This window comes from Pristiophorus japonicus, chromosome 6, assembly GCF_044704955.1.
Source record: "Pristiophorus japonicus isolate sPriJap1 chromosome 6, sPriJap1.hap1, whole genome shotgun sequence".
NCBI lineage: Eukaryota > Metazoa > Chordata > Chondrichthyes > Pristiophoridae > Pristiophorus > Pristiophorus japonicus.
The window spans coordinates 184,833,183-184,851,017 of NC_091982.1; the positions used below are offsets into that span (position 1 = coordinate 184,833,183).

Here is a 17,835-nt window from a genome sequence, read left to right on the forward strand (position 1 = left end):
AAACAGGAAGATAAGAATTTTAAATTTGAGGTGTTCAGCGACTGGAGGGTAATGTTGGCAAGCAAGGACAAGTGTGATGGGGAGCAGGATTTGGTGCAGAATACAATAAGGGCTGAGCTAAAGTTTACAAAGCATAATGGATGGGAGGCCCAGCAGAAGAGCATTGGAATAGTCAAGTCTGGAGGTGACAAAGACATTGATGAGAATTTCATCAGCAGGTAAACTGAGGCAACAGAGGAGGTGGACAATGTTAGGGAGGTGAAAGTAGTCTTTGAGATGGAGAAGATATGGAAGCTCAGCTTAGGATCAAATTGAATGTCAAGGCTGCAAATAATCTGGTTCAACCCGAGACAGTGGAAGGGAGGGAGAATAGAATCGGTGACAAAGATACAGTTAGTGGTGGGGACTAAAGATAATGACTTTGGTCTTCCCAATGTTTAATGGAGGAAAATTGCAGCTCATCTAAGACTGAATGTAGTACAAGCAGTCGAACAACACATGGCAGTGTAGGGGTCGACAGAAGTGATGGAGAGGGCATACATGTGGTAGCTGACCCCATGTCTTCAAATGATATCGCCAAGGGGCAACATGTAGATGAGGAAGAGGAGGGAGCCAAGGATAGATTCTTGGGACACTTGGAGGTAACGGTGCACGGTGGGAACAGAAGCTATTTCTGGAGATAGGCAAGTGTGAAATCCCTCTTTTTCAGAAGGGAGGTGAGGAAAGTGGTTTTGAAAGGTAGGGGGACAGTTCCCGAGAAGAGGCAACCATTTAGGTAGTCAGTAAGCGTACGGGCTAAGAAGGAAAATTGAGTGGTCAGCTGTTTAGCGGGTATGGGATCAAGGAAACAGGAGGTGGGTGTCTTTGACAAAATGCAGTGGACATTTACATAAACTAGAATTTATCAACTACTTAAGTGAGGCGTGTGTATGTATTTAAGATAGCACTGTTCACTTGCTCCTGCATTGTACTCAGCATTTTGTTAAATGTTTTGGACAATAGACTAGATAAACCATAATGTTGGGATTTCACCAAGACTTGAGTTTTAATCTGAAATTATCTGTATTTTTTCCCTCCCATTACACATCAGGTAGCATGTTGTCTGAAGAGATCAAAACAATGTGAGAACTGGGATTGCACCAATTACAACCTTGTTTATTTTTGCTTCAAATAAAGCTGCTCAGCAAACAAAGTTGAATTTGAATTTTGAAGCAATCAGCTTTTGTATTCAGTACAATTTTGAAATGGAATGTCACTTATTTGACCTGTTGTATGAATAATTACCAGTAGGTGGATGTGGTGGGTTGCACATTCTACTCTATCACATGCTCCTCATGATCACTTTCCAGAAACAGAGTTCAAAATCTTAGTTTTGTTTTTTATTTTTAAAATATAAAAGATTCAAATTGTTGTTGCTGCTTTATAACATGTTACATTTTGCAGTGTTTTTGGAATGAGGATGTATACTCCACATTTGCTTTTTGATTACAATTGCTCATATCCTGCAAAGATCAAATATATTTCCTCAATGGTATCTTGCATCTGCTATGCAATATTTTCCAAAGGCCTGAACTTAATACACAGATGTTTACTATTAATTTATCAATCTTTAAATAACAACTAGGATTTGCAGCAAATCAACAGGTTCCCTCAACATAATCTGCAAGAAATGCCACATCAAGTACCATGATGGACATATTACCTTCAATACTTCTTCATATACTTCTCGTATCATATCTCAAACAGATACCAACCTGGCGATAGTAAACTTTTGAGATGATTCAGGCTTTCCCCAACCTTATCAAAATCAGGTAGCAACTTGGCGAGTTCTGCATCATCGAAGATTTTCCTAATTTTTTCTAAAAGAGTTCAAAAGAATTTATTATTGCCCATATTTTACATTTGCATTCACTATTCTGTTCAGCCAGAAATAGTTACAATACAAGAACCTAAGAAAGAGGAGTTGGCCAATAGGCCCTCGAGCCTGCTGCGTTATTCAATAAGATCGTGGCTGATCTTCGACATCAATTCCACTTGCCTGCACTATGCCCATAAGTGATCAATTCCCTTAATATCCAAAAGTCGATCTGTGTCTTGAATATACTCAACGACTGAGCATCCACAGCCCTCTGGGTTGGGGAATTCCAAAGATTCACAACCATTTGAGTGACATTTCTCCTCATCTCAGTCCTAAATAGCTGACCCCTTACCCCAAGACTTGACTCCTAGTTTTAGACTCTCCAGCCAAGGGAAACGACCACTTGGTGTCTCCAGGGGGATGGGATGGGATGGGGGCTTAATTTTTGCTGAGAAATTAAGGTAATCTCCCTCTACCCAACCCATGTTAACATATAAAAACAAAATGTTTCCTTTTTAACTTCTAACACATCATTTTAAATGAATAGAAAATAGTCTGTATAATCTGTCAAGAGAATCAATATTGAACACAATTGCAAGTTCACATTTCTTCTTTCAAAAAAAAACCATAGTTGCTTTTGACTTCCTAGTGAAAAAAACCTAAAAAACATTAAATAAGAATGAGCCATGCTAATAGGTTTGGGCTTGAGAAATGGAATTATAAGGTCCAAAACTATTAAGTCATCCATCTGTTTAATAGTAAACATTTAGGTACATGTATTGTTATTGATATTAAATTATGTTTTTCGATCCATGAAGGGAACAGAGCAAGAACTGGTCTTTTAAAGGTAAAGCTACAGCACAGCAATCACAATAATTAAGACACCGTAATGTCATATTTTGAAGTGTAACTCAACAAACATCGCAGCTCTAGTACTTTTGAATACATATCTCCAACCAAAAATAGCTCACCAAGGTCAATATGTTCATCGAGCTTCCAGATAAAATCTGGAATTATCCACTTGTATTCTGTTAGATCTGGTACCATTTCCTTCCATTGATCATATGTCTAACAAAACCAAATACGATAAACATTAAAATCTTTTGACTGAACTGTAAAAACAATGTGACAACCAAGTCCAACGAAGCAGTGACAGTTTCAGTTTAAGCTTCCTTTATACTTCAGCATGTTTGAGAGTCCTCTAATTGTTGCTTTCAGACTTTTGAGTTCCAACACACATCAGTAAAATAGGAAACAGATCATCATATTGAAATGTATAAGCTAAATAATTTTACAAAAATACCAACTGTTGAAATGAACGAAATAATGGCCCGTAATTTGCGGTCAGCGGTGAAGCAAAGGCACTCGGCGCTGACATCAAAGAAAGCTGTCCACTAAGATCTTGCGATCTCTGTGGCGTAAACTTGAGGCTTCTCGACGTGTAATTGATTGCTGGGCTGTCAATGGGGGATTCCTAGTGTGATGCAGTGATGCCATCAAGCTATCACATTGAAGAATTCTCAGACGGCAAACCAGGAAATGAAAAACAGGTGTTATTCTCACTTTTTAAAATTGTTACAGAGAGCGCAATAAAGATTGGAACTTTCACATGGGGATAAGGTAGAAGCTGAAACCTCATGAACAAACTTTTAAAATGATATGTTTTTATCGCAATGGATAAATCGGAATTCCATAAAAATAAAAAGTAGGTTTTCAGGACCATGATGGTTGTTTAGCAGTCAAAATGCTGTTAAAACCCCCAGTTAGACTTCCAACAAGGCTTAAGATGTAATGGGGTATTTAACAGTGATGGAGTTTTTTTTGAGGTTGTAACTAGCAGAATAGATAAGGCGGAACCAGTGGATGTGGTGTATTTGGATTTTCAGAAGGCATTCGATAAGGTGCCACACAAGAGATTATTAAATTATCGCTCATGGGATTGGGGGTAATATACCAACATGGATTGAGGATTGGCTATCGGGCAGAAAAGAGAGAAGGAAAAAATGGGTCATTTTCGGGTTGGTAATCTCTAACTAGTGGGTACCGCAAGGATCAGTCTTGGGCCTCAGCTATTCACAATCTATATCAATGGGTTTTAACAGCATTTTGACTGCTAAACAACCAAGTGTAATATATCCAAGTTTGCTGATGATACAAAGCTAGGTGGAAATGTAAGTTGCGAGGAGGATGCAAAGAAAATTCAAAGGGATATAGACAGGCTCAGTGAGTGGTAAGAACATGGCAAATTGAATATAATGTAGAGAAATGTGAAGTTATCCACTTTAGCAGGAAAAATAGAAAAACAAAGTATTTTTTAAACTGTGAGAGATTGGGAAATGTTAATGTTCAGAGGGACCTGGGTGTCCTTGCACACAAATCACTGAAAGTTAACATGCAGGTAGAACAAGCAATTAAGAAAGCAAATGGTATTTTGGCCTTTATTACAAGAGGATTTGAGCATTAGAGTAAAGGGAGCCGAAATTCAGGGTCTGAGAGAAACCCTTTAATGCCCTAAAAATCAAATGGCCGCCACTTTGGGGTCAACAGGCTGACCCGACCTATATTCAGGTTGGAGATTTTCGAACTGGACCCCCAAGTAGTTGCACCGCCAATGTTGAGCAATAAAAAAATACTTGCCCAACAATTTTCACCTGAATCCGTCGATCCCTTACCGCACGGTGCCCCCAACAGGTTTCCCTGTCGGTGCACCATCTCCACACTAAGTGCGACCCACTGCCGTGGCCACAATGGAAACATTTTTGCCGGCCAACTTGCCGATCAGTTGGCAAAATACTGTCCCCGGGTTCGGCCGGGCCGCCAACGGGCAGCCTGGCACCCCCTCTTGGGTGCCACTGGCCTGGCCGAAACTATCCCTGGTGGCCCAGTGGTCAAAGTTAAAAAATGATACAATCTCTCCCCTTTAACGAAGGGGAGAGCACGTGGTGACGCACGCGCACTGAGACGTCATGACTCCACCGCTGATTGACGCGGCGGAGGCCCCGACCGACCCATTTTCAGCCAGTCAGCCTGGCTTTGCATCTAAGGCCCATCCCCATTATGATCCATTTCCTGCAGGACTTTGAAAAAATGTCAAAGTCCTGAAAATCAATCGACTTACCGTACCTGCAACATGTACCACTCCAAAACTCATAGGTGCGCCAGCTCTCTGGTGCACCTGAATTTCGGCCCCAAAATGTCTTACTGCAATTATATAGGGCCCTGGTGAGACCACACCTGGAGTAGTGTACAGTGTTGGTCTCCTTATATACTTGCCATAGAGGGAGTGCAATGAAGGTTCACCAGACTGATTCCTGGGATGCGGGGATTGTCCTACGAGGAGAGATTGAGTAGACTAGGCCTATATTCACTAGTTTAGAAGAATGAGTGGTGATCTCATGGAAACATACACAATTCTTACAGGGCTTAACAGGGTAGATGCAGGGAGGATGTTTCCCCTGGCTGGGGAGTATAGAACCAGGGGTCACAGTCTCAGATTAAGGGGTCGGCCATTTAGGACTGAGATGAGGAGACATTTCTTCATTCAGAGGTTAGTGAATCTTTGGAATTCTCTACCACAGTGGGCTGTGGATGCTCATTCGTTAAATATATTCAAGACAGATCGATAGTTTTTTAATATTAAGGGAATTAAGGGATTATGGGGATAGTGCAGGAAAGTGTTGAGGTAAAAGATCAGCCATTATCTTATTGAATGACAGAGCAGGCTTGAGGGGCCAAATGGCCTACTCCTAATTCTTATATTCTTATGATATTACTGCAGAAAAGATCAAGTTTTCTGACCGCAGCTTCAAGATTTCCCCGTTTAGATGTACATGCGCTAAATCCTGAAGTTATGGTCAGTTTCAGAGGGGTAATGATGGTGAACACTGACCGTTCGTGGTCATTACCCACTGCAAAATCTGGGCCATTATCATCCATTTTCATATTACCTAACTAGAGCATACAAAGTGTGTATATCAATACAAGTTTCTGACATACCTTTTTTGCTGTGTAGCTACCACCTACTGCTGATCCCAGTACAAGGTAGCGAATTTTTAGCAGTCGTGTTGCCAATCTAACTAGTATGAAATTTCTATAGGGATAGTATCCAACTTTCAAAGGAAACGGCTTTGCTGCCCTCAGGGCAAGTCTGTTGAAAGTAGAATATGGCCGAGCTGCAGAGTTCCAGTGTAGCCTGTGATTATTAATGCGAGGTGTATTCAGGTGGTGAACAGTTCGGGACAGCGAGTACAGTCTCTGTACAGGGAACTTCATTTTAACACCAATATTGCCTCAGAGTCTGTGCCAGCAAGCTAGAGAGAAACACAAGTATTAGTATTATAAATATACTGGGCTCACCTTAATAAGGAGAACTTAAAGAATTCACAGTGCAGTCAAATATTTTTGGTTAGCACAAGTCAGTAATTACGCCGTTGGGTCAATCACCATCAAGCAGTGATGGGTGACAAAGTGGACCAACTTATGAACAAAGGTAAGACTAGGTGATAGAAAGAGAGGATGGTATCCAATAACTTAAAAACTAAAGCACTTGTGCAGAATATTTTGAAGTTTCAGGGCACATTATGACAGTAACTGCCTATAATGCAATGAAACTGCACAAATGTACATTCTGAAGCATAGAAGGATTGAAATATTAATAGTAGCAATGCTTTCTATGACTAATTCATTTCATTTTTCAGCCAAAATCTGTAAAAAATGTAACAATTTCACCTTATTGAGCTTTGAAGTACATTTTTTATCCCTGTTCTTATGCTCTTCTATTCTAATGGCAATGCACTATAGGAAGAAGTGTCCTCCACTGTTGGCTTTATGGCAAAATAACAAATTGGATTTCACCAGCAACACACAGAACACTCTTCTAATTATTGCTGCAACTTACTATTTCTTAAAATTCTGATTCTATGGATGTGAGTGATCAGTTGGCTGGAGGAATGAAAGCTAACTTTAAGAGACAGAGGCTGGAATCTTTCAAATGTCTATGTGCCAGAATTTGCTGTCAAAATAACGGAGGCTAATGGCGCTCTCCATTATTTATGCGTGAATGGTACAGCAACTTCAGGTGAGGGACAGATGTTAAATATGAATATCCAAAATTTGCTGTTTGAGAAGTGTTGTTCCGTCATTAGCTTCATAAAAGCGACATCTTGCTGACTGCCTTATGATTGAAAAGCATTGAATGGCGTGAAGCTGCTGTATTTGCACGATAGATACAAACTAAACTCGCCACAGAAAGTCAAGTCTTGTCATTTCAAGTGCAAATACCTGTTTAATGATATGATAACTTACTGACTGCTAATGAATCGCTCTGACACTGAAAATTGACAATTACCAGTGTGGAGCCTCTCTCCTGCAGCTGTTAATTATTGGGAGATTTTTAAAATGTCAAGTTTAATTTTTTTTTTTAATTAAAATTTTTTTTAAAAACTTTTCCTTTGTCTCTTTTTTCTCTCACCCACTTACTCCAATCTTTATTTCCCTTTCTTTACTTGATTTGGCATTGAACTCACCCACTCTAATCTACACCTCCTTCTCAGTTCTTGCACTGTTTATTTCTCAATTCTTTAATGTGAGTGAACCTGTGTTAACCATTCAGGTCCCAGATGCACCGTTATCAGCTTACATTTGCCATGCAAAATATTAAAAAACCTAAACATACAAGGCCAAGTCAACTAATGGAAGGTGTTGTTAGATGTCCAGCTGCAGCAAAATTTGGCCCATCTTTTATTGTTCTATTAACATGTAATTAAAATTACTTTGTTTTAAAATGAAGTTGAGCGATTGTTTCCAATATTGATTGAGAGGAGTATGAAATGCAATTATTAATTTGTATACGATATCAGGAACCACATTAAAGCAAAATTGGAATTTTTGAACAGTTTGCTCTAAGCTATAATGAACATCCCATCTTTTATGAAATGTTGCATTTTTCTTCAAATGAACTGCTATTCTTCAAGGGCTAATGCTCATCAGGGCACTTCACATCTACTACAGCATAAGGGTGAAGAAAAAAAAGACAAGAAAAAAAATGCTCCTCTTTATTCTCATCATTTCCAAAAATATTGTGCAATGTCTTTGTTCTTCCATCTTCTCCACCCCAACCCGCCCCCTCCTCCCCAACCCAAAGAACCTTTTCCACAGGGGCAACATTTAAACGCCATCAAAAAGTTTGTGCGCTGTCCCTAGCACGACCACCAGTTCCCTTATCTCATTATTTCATAACTGCTGCTAGTCCCCTTGGAGCTTTGTCTTCCTAAGACTTATTTTGTTTTGATTTTCATTTATTGTTACTGTTAAAAAGGTTTTAAAATACAACAGCCATCTTTTACAAAGATTCTCTCAATGGTTGTGGCATCAATTGCATAACTTTCCTAAATATTTGTTATTGCATGACAAAGTCAAAATAAAACTGGTACAGCAAGATAATCAAGTTTCTAAAAACAAAAAAGTAGGATCAAAAGTGAAGGAAAAATGGTTCACTTGGGGTATAATACTGCACAAGCCACCTGCAATTCCTTCTATCAGCACTAAGCAGTATTAAATGGAAGGGTTACACTAATACACTCTGAAATACTCATCATAAGTCCTTACCTAGAGCAACAATGGTTAACAAAGTGAACTCATTTCAATTTATCCAGGTCTAGGGCACAAGGTAACATTTCCATTTTTATTTGAAAATGTAACCCAAGTGCAAATTCTGCCGCAGTAGCAAAATAAAAATAAAAAATTGGTCATGGTTAAACAGTTCCCATGAAGAACAGTGGATTTATTAAAGCCCTATTGCCCAATTAATACAGCCATCTTGATGTTTCAGAGGTCACGCTTTGTGATGCAAGTCTTCAAAGGACAGAATTCCATTACATCATAAAGCACATATCAATGCTGCACAAATCTGGCCTCCAGCTAAATAATGGTTCACATAATTGAATAACCAGTCATTTACCAAGTGAGAAGATATAGCATTGGATTTTAAAATGTTAACCTTAGTTGCCAACAAATCAAAAGAAGTCTGATTCAGTTAATCAGCACCAAAAGGGAAAGAAAGCAGCAGAATAGTGAACACGCAAGCTGCTGAATTTATTTTCTAAGCTACCAATGCTATACTGGAAAGTGGCAAAAAGCCGGCAAATATCTCAAGTAATTTCTTCACACTGTTTCTGTCTTCCATTTTCCTTCTTCAGTCTCAGGTCAGTGCGGACAGCTAGAAATAACATTTCTAACGTTTCAAGTTTTGTGAATGAGAGAAAGATGCATCATTGGAATTGCATTCTGCACCCTGCTCCTGTGGTACGACAATATCCAGAGACGACCACGACAGCCTACCTACGATCATATGGCAATGACAGGAAGGAAAATACCAACTGGTCCATCAAGCCTGCCCACATTCAAGATGCCTGGACCATAACAACTAGATACTTCCTAGAAGCCATGCTATCTCTTGAGCGAGGCCAAAAAAAAAACAAGAAAAAGAAACTCAGGTCCAAAAAGGGTACAGAAATCTGGAAAATTCCTCTCCGACCCCCTCAGGCGATTGAACCCAGTCCAGGAAACCACACTGACATTACATGACAACCAGCTATAAAAGGATTAGTTTGGTGGGGAGGTATGGGGTTCTAATTCCTATTAGAACATTGTGACAGAGGCATTATAGGCATTATTTTCACCGCTCTCTTTCTATGGAACTACAACTCCCAAAGTGAATTGTGACAACCAAGCATAAAATTTACAAACAATAACTAAGGTTAGAATGGAGCAAAACGGATGAATCAATTATTTTATTTAGTGTGTGATACAGCTTACGCCATTACAATTGTGAACTATTAGTGTTACTTGAATTGAGATTTTTTGAGGTTTTTGAACCGGACTGATATATGCACCAGAGCCAAAGGTGAAGATCAATGACGCCAATTTCAGACACTGCAGCCACAGTCAGACAGGTCTGGAACATGCTGAACTTCATTTCTTTGGGAACTGTAACTCGACTGTGGCAAAAATCTCCCTGGTCACTGCTATACAAACCATAGCTTCAGCGGCAATTATAAATCTACCATGGGATGCAAGAAAGAATCTTAAAAAGTCATGTAAATAACTTCGGAAAAAAAGAGGAAGATTTGGGGGAAGGAGAAGGGAAGAATAGACAAATAAAGTACTTGTTTCTTAAACAATACTGCAAATCTACTGAGCAGCAGATTACTTGCTTTGACACACAGGATTGGCACAGGGCTCAAAATCAATTTTCTTATTGAATTCCCACCTACCCCAGGCCTGAGATAGCCAATTATCAGGGGCAATGCAAAGATGACAAAAAATAAACTTATAGGCCTGGAGTATCTGCTGGATGCGCTGGTAGTTCCAACGCAGGTTGCCCAAAATCAGCCAATCTGAGCAAAAGATCAAGGAATTTCAAGCACAAATTACGTTCACACAAATTGAGTTTCTGAGATCCTTTGCACTGGTTTAAAAAACCTCACGCTAGAAGCTGGGCCTGCCCACAAAACTGGCCACGTCCCCAATCGAATTAATCACCACGGTGAGTTTTCACTAATTGTGCCTGTTTGCGGGCCTTCAAAGAGGCTCTTAAAATTAAACTTTTGTTTGGCGCAAGGGCACTAATGGGCACCTTTTAAAAGCTTTTAAATATATATTTTTTAAATTTACTCAGAAACTGACTACTGTTCACTAATAAAACTAGGTAACAACATCCGTCCCTCTGATACTGAATTACTCATTCTCTACCGTGTGCTCCACCAGTGGTGGTCATTCTTTCAGTCATTATGTCCCAATCATTTGGAACATGCTTCCCAAAATTCTGTCTCACTTCCCCCTTCCTTGCTTCATAAACCTCTCAACAACTCTTTTTACAACTCTACTTTTGAGACATCGCTCTCCAATTTCTGTTCTTTTCTCTTCTCCTACATAGTATCTACTGTCCCCTGCCTCGTAAAGTGCTGAGACATCTTACTTTAGAAGATGATTGCTATAACAACTTGCATTTATATAACACCTTTAACATAGTAAAATGTCAAGGTGCTTCACAGGAGTGTTATCAGATAAAATTTGACACTGAGCCATGTAAAGAGATATTAGGACAGGTAACCAATAGCTTTTAAGGAGCGCCTTAAAAGACAAGGAGGTAGCGAAGCGGAGAGGTTTAGGGAGAGAATTACAGAGCTTAGGACCTAAGAGCTGAAAGCATGGCCACCAATGGTGTCGGGAAGAAAATCAGGCAAGCGCAAGAGGTCAGAATTGGAGGAGCGCATCTTAAAGGCTTGGAAGACCAGAGGAGGTTACAGGGATTTAAAAACAAGCATGAGAATTTTTAAATAGAGGCATTGCAGGACTGGGGGCCAATGTAGGGGTTAAAAAGATGCAAGTTGTTGCTTCAGCTCTCCTGTAGACTCATTAGAGATCAGTTCAGAAAGCAGAGACTACGGGGGTAATTCTGAAATTGGGTGGGGTGTAAAATAGAAGTACAATCTGATCCTGTCAGATTTCCACCAGGTGGGTTAGGTCAAAATTATCCACTTAGTGTGCACCATTTTACATTGCTCGCCCACAGCCCGGATTTAGTATAAAGCCACCTTAAAGGGGGCAGCTTCTATTGGAGAACCACTTCAGTAAGCAGCTCTGCAATATATTTTTTGTGTTATTTTACCTGAACCCCTTTTGGTTATCCCCTTTGTTCTGCATTTCAAATATTAACTTGGCCTTCTCAATTGTTCTGACTGCACTTCATTCCCTTGCATTATAGGCAGTCCCTCGGAATCGAGGAAGTCTTGCTTTCATTCTTAACACGAGTTCTTAGGTAGCTGTACAGTCCAATACGAGAACCAGTCTCTGTCACAGGTGGGATAGATAGTCGTTGAGGGAAGAGATGTGTGGGACTTGTTTGCTACACGCTCTTTCCACTGCCTGCACTTGATTTTTGCATGCTCTTGACGAGACTCGAGGTGCTCAGCGCCCTTCCGGATGCACTTCCTCCATTTAGGTCGGTCTTTGGCCAGGGACTCCCAGGTGTCAGTGGCCCTTTACAGCTCAATTAGGGGTGTGTTTTCTTTGATCTTCCTGATAATTCAATCAGTTCCTTTGTTTTCTTTTTCATCTCTTGTCCCTTTAATTGTTTTAGCCTATCAGCTGTATAAGCAGATTATCTCACCCCAGTTGCAGGTGATATAAAATGCTATTCCACTGAATGGCGCTTTCTTTGTCCTTGCTGTTTTTATTTTTAAATACTTTCTAAAGTCTTGAACTGTCACTTCATGCTTTTGACTTTGGTTTTGCAACTAATACCTATTTGTTTTAACAAGCTATGCTAAACAGCAGCCCTGATTTCAAACAGAGTATGGTGAACAAGTGTTTATTCATATTTTACTGCAAACAATTTATCAATTTTTCTTAAGTGTATCCACATCATAGGTGCATAGAAGTCTGAAGAGATACATTCATGTCCAGAAAACAATCTATTGTCCAAAATTGAAATCCACCTTCCCAAACACAGAATATTTTCATAAAAGGTCACTCCATTTCCACCTCTAAAGTTGGAGCTGACCCTTTCTAACTCGGCAAAAGAAATCTGTATTATCCACACAACCAAAATCAGAACGGTGAAGAAATTTCAGTCTGAGAAACAAATTTCGAAGGTGTTTCAAAGCAAAGAAGGCTCCAATCAATAAACAAAAGCAAAATACTGTTGATGCTGGAAATCTGAAATAAAAACAAAAAATGTCAGAAATACTCAGCAGGTCAGGCAGCATCTCTAGAGAGAGAGAAACAGAGGTAATGCTTCAGGTCGATGACCATTCAACATTAACCCTTATTCTTGCCTCCAAGTTAGAAAACACCAAGGTGAATTCAACAAAGAAAAAACCTGTGTGTATGACAGGGGTACTACTTTTGAGACTGAAAGTTGATGGGTTTAGAGAATGCTTAATTGACAAGGACCTGCTCTTACAGGAAGAGTTTGATGAGCTGGTCCATCCAAACTGAAAAAGTAGGCTCATGGCAGCAGACATAAGAAAACTTCTAATCTGGTATTGGGAGTGAGAAGTGGCAGAGCGTGCCAGGATGATTTGTAGGTACAAAGTAACACTAATGAGAAATGTTGCCAGTCTACACATATCTCCAGAATATGACATCACAAATCCTCACAATATAGAACAATGTCCAAAGGATAAAGAGCAAACCTATAATGGAAAAGAAGGTATCTCCAATCATGTTTGTTACTAAACCCCAGTTAGACACACTTTTCAATTAATGAAAAGAGTAGAGATATTATATCAGAAACCTAAAGGAAAAGGCTTTATCAGATACAAAATATCGAGCAAGGAATGAGATGACAAGATGTTAAAAATAGACACACAACAATGTTATGTGGAAACACAAACACACAAGGGTCACAGGAAATGAGTCTGTGATCAAAAGCGTGATCGAGTTAAAGGAGGTACCCGCTGATAAGACAAAAGGTATCGACATAACTTCGGGATGACTCATCAGGTAAACGCACATTTGTGTCTAAAAACTATTAGTTCCTGTTAGCCATTTCAAACCAACACACTGGAGGGGTGGTGGAAGGGCGATAATTGACCACAGAACCCAGAGGTCAGAGAGGTGAAAGTCCTCTTTGTTGCTAGCCAATGGCACCTATTGGAAGTGCAATGCATGGACTTTAAGCAAGGACAGGATTGGATCTGGCTGTTCGGTTTCCTTCCCCACACATTCCTTCAGCATAGAAAAGGTTCTTATTGCGGCTTATAATGTGGTTGACAACATTTTGGACAAATGGAGTTTGTTTAACATTGACTTGGGAGGACAGCAATGACAGTGAGGAGGTCAGGCTCGGGGAACAGGGCTTCGGTGGCCGTTGAGATCGGGTGAGGCCAAGGAAGCCTCGGGTGGCAGCAGGCCCACTCACCGGCTAACCGGACAGGAGGAAGGCGGGCCAGGCACCAGAGGCTGGGGCGGGGTTTTGGTTTGAAGGAAGAAAGGTCCCTTAGTTGCTGTGAGGGAATCCTCAGCACGGGAGCCGGGCAAAGCCCCTGCCGCACCCCGGCCTATCCCCCTCCTTCACCCGCTGCCGCCCAGCGACTTCTTACCAGCACGGCCCCCGAGCCGTGGAGAGCGGCGAAGCTACCCGGAGCCTCATTCACAAGGACCAGCCCAACACTTCCGGCACCGGTGCAAGGTCCGGGTTACAAACCTCAAGCTGAACAGCAGGGCCCAGGAGACACAAGCGTCCTACCCACAGGATGTGGAGAAACTGCCCAAAGCTGAGGGTGAACGATGTGATCGTGTGACCGCACACACACACACACCGGTTCGTTTGTCATGCTGCAACGTTTCAGGGAATTCTCCTCTAAACGACAGCACTTGGGCTGTACATATTCTAAATTGCCCATAACACAAGAGAGAGAGAGAGATTTAGAAATGCAATACAAAAGCAAAATACTGTGGATGCTGCAACCTGGAATAAAAACAGAAAATGCTGGAAATCTCAGCGGGTCAGGCAGCATCTGTGGAGAGAAAAACAGAGTTCACGTTTCGGGTCGCTACATTCAGCTGCCTGAACCGCTTGGATTTCCAGCATTTTCTGTTTTTATTTTAGAAATGCAATGTTCCATGTTAATAGCTGTCAAGATCTGCAACTGTTAAAAGTAAAATTTGTTATATCAAAAAGAGTGAGATCTATTTAAACATGTAGGTCTGTGCTTAATTTTTTTATAATTGAGGTGCACAGTGGCAGGCTTTCCCTTATGGATTACCTGAGAGTGAAATTTCAGTTTAAAAAAAAAACAGATTATTTTAATGACTTCACCACTGCAGCTTCCCTCCTATTCCTACCATGAGTTCTATGCTTTCGGTCTCCTGCATGATTTCAATGAAGCTCAACACAAGCCCTCTAGTCTGAACATTGATCTTAGTAACTTTGGATAGTAGCTATCGCCTCTATTTTCATTACAGCTGGGCACAGCAGTGCTGTTTGTAATGCAGAGTGAGTTTGTGTTTGGAGGGAGGGATGTTTTGGGTCTGCATCTTTGCACTGTCAATAGGGGCAGAGATGCAAGACTGGTGGGACCCACTGTCATTTGGCAGTATTTTATTTTGTCCATTTTCCCCTATTTTCTCTCCTTTTTGTGTTGGCCTTTCCCATGTCTTTTCACCCTCAATGAATTGTACTGTTTTGTCTTTTCATTGCCTCACTTTTATATTGATCACATAATAAAGGAATAAAGTAGAAACTAATATGAGCGAGTCAATTAATGGTAACTGAGTGGAGAAATATTTGGGAGTGATCATTGGCCACCCCCTCAAAACTCAAGTGCAGTATCAGTAGGTTACAGCCAAAGCAAACCGTGTGCTGTGATGTACTGTTCAGATTATTCATTACAAAATTAGGACATTAATTGCATTTGGTATAATCTCATTTGAAGTATTGTGTCCAATTTTGTTTCCTGACCTGAGAAAGGACATTGTTCCTCTGGAGAAAATGTGGAGATGACAATAAGGTTTATCCCACTCCTGAGGTTACTGAGCTGTGAGGATAAATTTGATGCCTTGGGTTTGTACTCACCAGAGATTTGAAGACTTGGAGAAAATCTGATCCAGGTATTTAAGATTATGGGCATCATGCCAATCGATAGCATGCTTGAGCTGAAGGCGTTGGGTAGAAGTAGAAGCCACCCATACAAACTGAAGAAGCTACAGGTGAGGATTGAGATCCAGATGTTTTACTTTTTCCAGAGGATGATCAACAGGATTCTGTAGGAGACAATGGAGACTGATTCTTTACAGTCCTTAAGGAAGACATTAGATGGATTTCTGGAAAATGAGGCACATCAAAGATCAAAGTAAATTATTCAAGGAAATAATGCATGGGTCTGGGACATCCCAGGAGATTGTCTGACCATTCACATTGAAGAGAATTTTTTGAGAGAACACACCTGAATCAGCTGCAGGTGTGATTTTTTTGGGGGGGCTTCTCTTCGGAGGTGGGGCAAGGGATCAAGGGATGGTTGGTGAACTGGGACGAAATAACATGGGATGGGCTGAGCCCAAATGGGCCTGATGACCTTTTCTCATTCTGGATACATAGGAACAAACATTATCCATAAGGCAATTTACAGATCATTTAACCCATTAAATCTCTCTCTTGTTCTTACTCTTTACAGATGCTGACTAACCACCAGCGTATTTCTAGCGTTTTCTGTTTTTATTTCAAAGTGCTGTGGTTTTCTCTTAGGGATTTTTGCAGTGTCAAAATTCCATCATGATGTCCAGGAGGGGATAGATACTTGGAAAATAATGCTGGGGGTTTACAAGCAATATGTATTCTCACTTTTTTTTTAAAAAAAGGAGACACCTGGCCAAAATGTGGTTAACATAATAATCAGTGATTGCTTCTCCCAGAGACCAATTTGTTAGTTTGGATATTCTGTCTATTATGTTAGAAAAGCCTTTTATCTCTGTCGTTCTGAGAGGGATAGGCATTTTGACACCAAGGAAGAAGTTTTTAAAAATCAGAACAGAAAGACAAAAAAGCAATCTGGATTTTGGAAACAGGATGCTGCACAGGAGTAAGGAAACAAAGTGTTTCAATAAAAGTTTAAAAAAAGCAGGAGACTGCAGGGAAAGGGTTTTTGCCCTTGGTTAAAGAATAGGATGCAGAGGGATTATTGGCCCAGATTTTGCATTAAGAATAATGGTGAGGCTATCAGCGCATCGACAGACTCGGCATTGAAATCCATGTAAGCTGCTGTATATACATAAGAACATAAGAAGAACATAAGAAATAGGAGCAGGAGTAGGCCATTCGGTCCTTCGAGCCTGCACCGCCATTCAATGAGTTCATGGCTGAACATGCAACTTCAGTACCCCATTCCTGCTTTCGCGCCATACCCCTTGATCCCCTGAGTAGTAAGGACTACATCTAACTCCTTTTTGAATAAATTTAGTGAATTAGCCTCAACAACTTTCTGTGGTAGAGAATTCCACAGGTTCACCACTCTCTGGGTGAAGAAGTTTCTCCTCATCTCGGTCCTAAATGGCTTACCACTTATCCTTAGACTGTGACCCCTGGTTCTGGACTTCATCAACATTGGGAACAATGTTCCTGCATCTAACCTGTCTAAACCCGTCAGAATTTTAAACGTTTCTATGAGAACCCCTCTCATTCTTCTGAACTCCAGTGAATACAAGCCCAGTTGATCCAGTCTTTCTTGATATGTCAGTCCCGCCATCCCGGGAATCAGTCTGGTGAACCTTCGCTGCATTCCCTCAATAGCAAGAATGTCCTTCCTCAAGTTAGGAGACCAAAACTGTATACAATACTCCAGGTGTGGCCTCACCAAGGCCCTGTACAACTGTAGTAACACCTCCCTACCCCTGTACTCAAATCCCCTCGCTATGAAGGCCAACATGCCATTTGCCTTCTTAACCACCTGCTGTGCCTGCATGCCAACCTTCAATGACTGATGTACCATGACACCCAGGTCTCATTACACCTCCCCTTTTCCTAATCTATCACCATTCAGATAATAGTCTGTCTCTCTGTTTTTACCACCAAAATGGATAACCCCACATTTATCCACATTATACTTCATCTGCCATGCATTTGCCCACTCACCTAACCTATCCAAGTCACTCTGCAGCCTCGTAGCATCCTCCTTGCAGCTCACACTGCCACCCAACTTAGTGTCATCCGCAAATTTGGAGATACTACATTTAATCCCCTCGTCTAAATCATTAATGTACAGTGTAAACAGCTGGGGCCCCAGCACAGAACCTTGCGGTACCCCACTAGTCACTGCCTGCCATTCTGAAAAGTACCCATTTACTCCTACTCTTTGCTTCCTGTCTGCCAACCAGTTCTCAATCCACGTCAGCACACTACCCCCAATCCCATGTGCTTTAACTTTGCATATTAATCTCTTGTGTGGGACCTTGTCGAAAGCCTTCTGAAAGTCCAA

At 40.8% G+C, this 17,835-nt stretch overlaps 1 protein-coding gene across 6 annotated transcripts in view; it reads right to left on the bottom strand.

Moving 5' to 3' along the window:
* Positions 1 to 14,089, bottom strand: part of opa1 (OPA1 mitochondrial dynamin like GTPase) — a 130,051-nt gene extending 115,962 nt beyond the window's left edge. For 4 of the 6 annotated variants that reach the window (XM_070883478.1, XM_070883479.1, XM_070883474.1 and 1 more), the window contains exons 1-4: positions 13,966 to 14,037; positions 5,855 to 6,168; positions 2,830 to 2,926; positions 1,755 to 1,859 (exon numbers count right to left, since the gene is read on the bottom strand). In XM_070883478.1, coding sequence (XP_070739579.1) covers positions 1,755 to 1,859; positions 2,830 to 2,926; positions 5,855 to 6,130 — 478 coding nt within the window. In that variant the 5' untranslated portion in view covers positions 6,131 to 6,168; positions 13,966 to 14,037. The other 2 variants (XM_070883476.1, XM_070883475.1) reach the window with 2 other exon arrangements.
* Between the last annotated feature and the right edge of the window lie 3,746 nt (positions 14,090 to 17,835).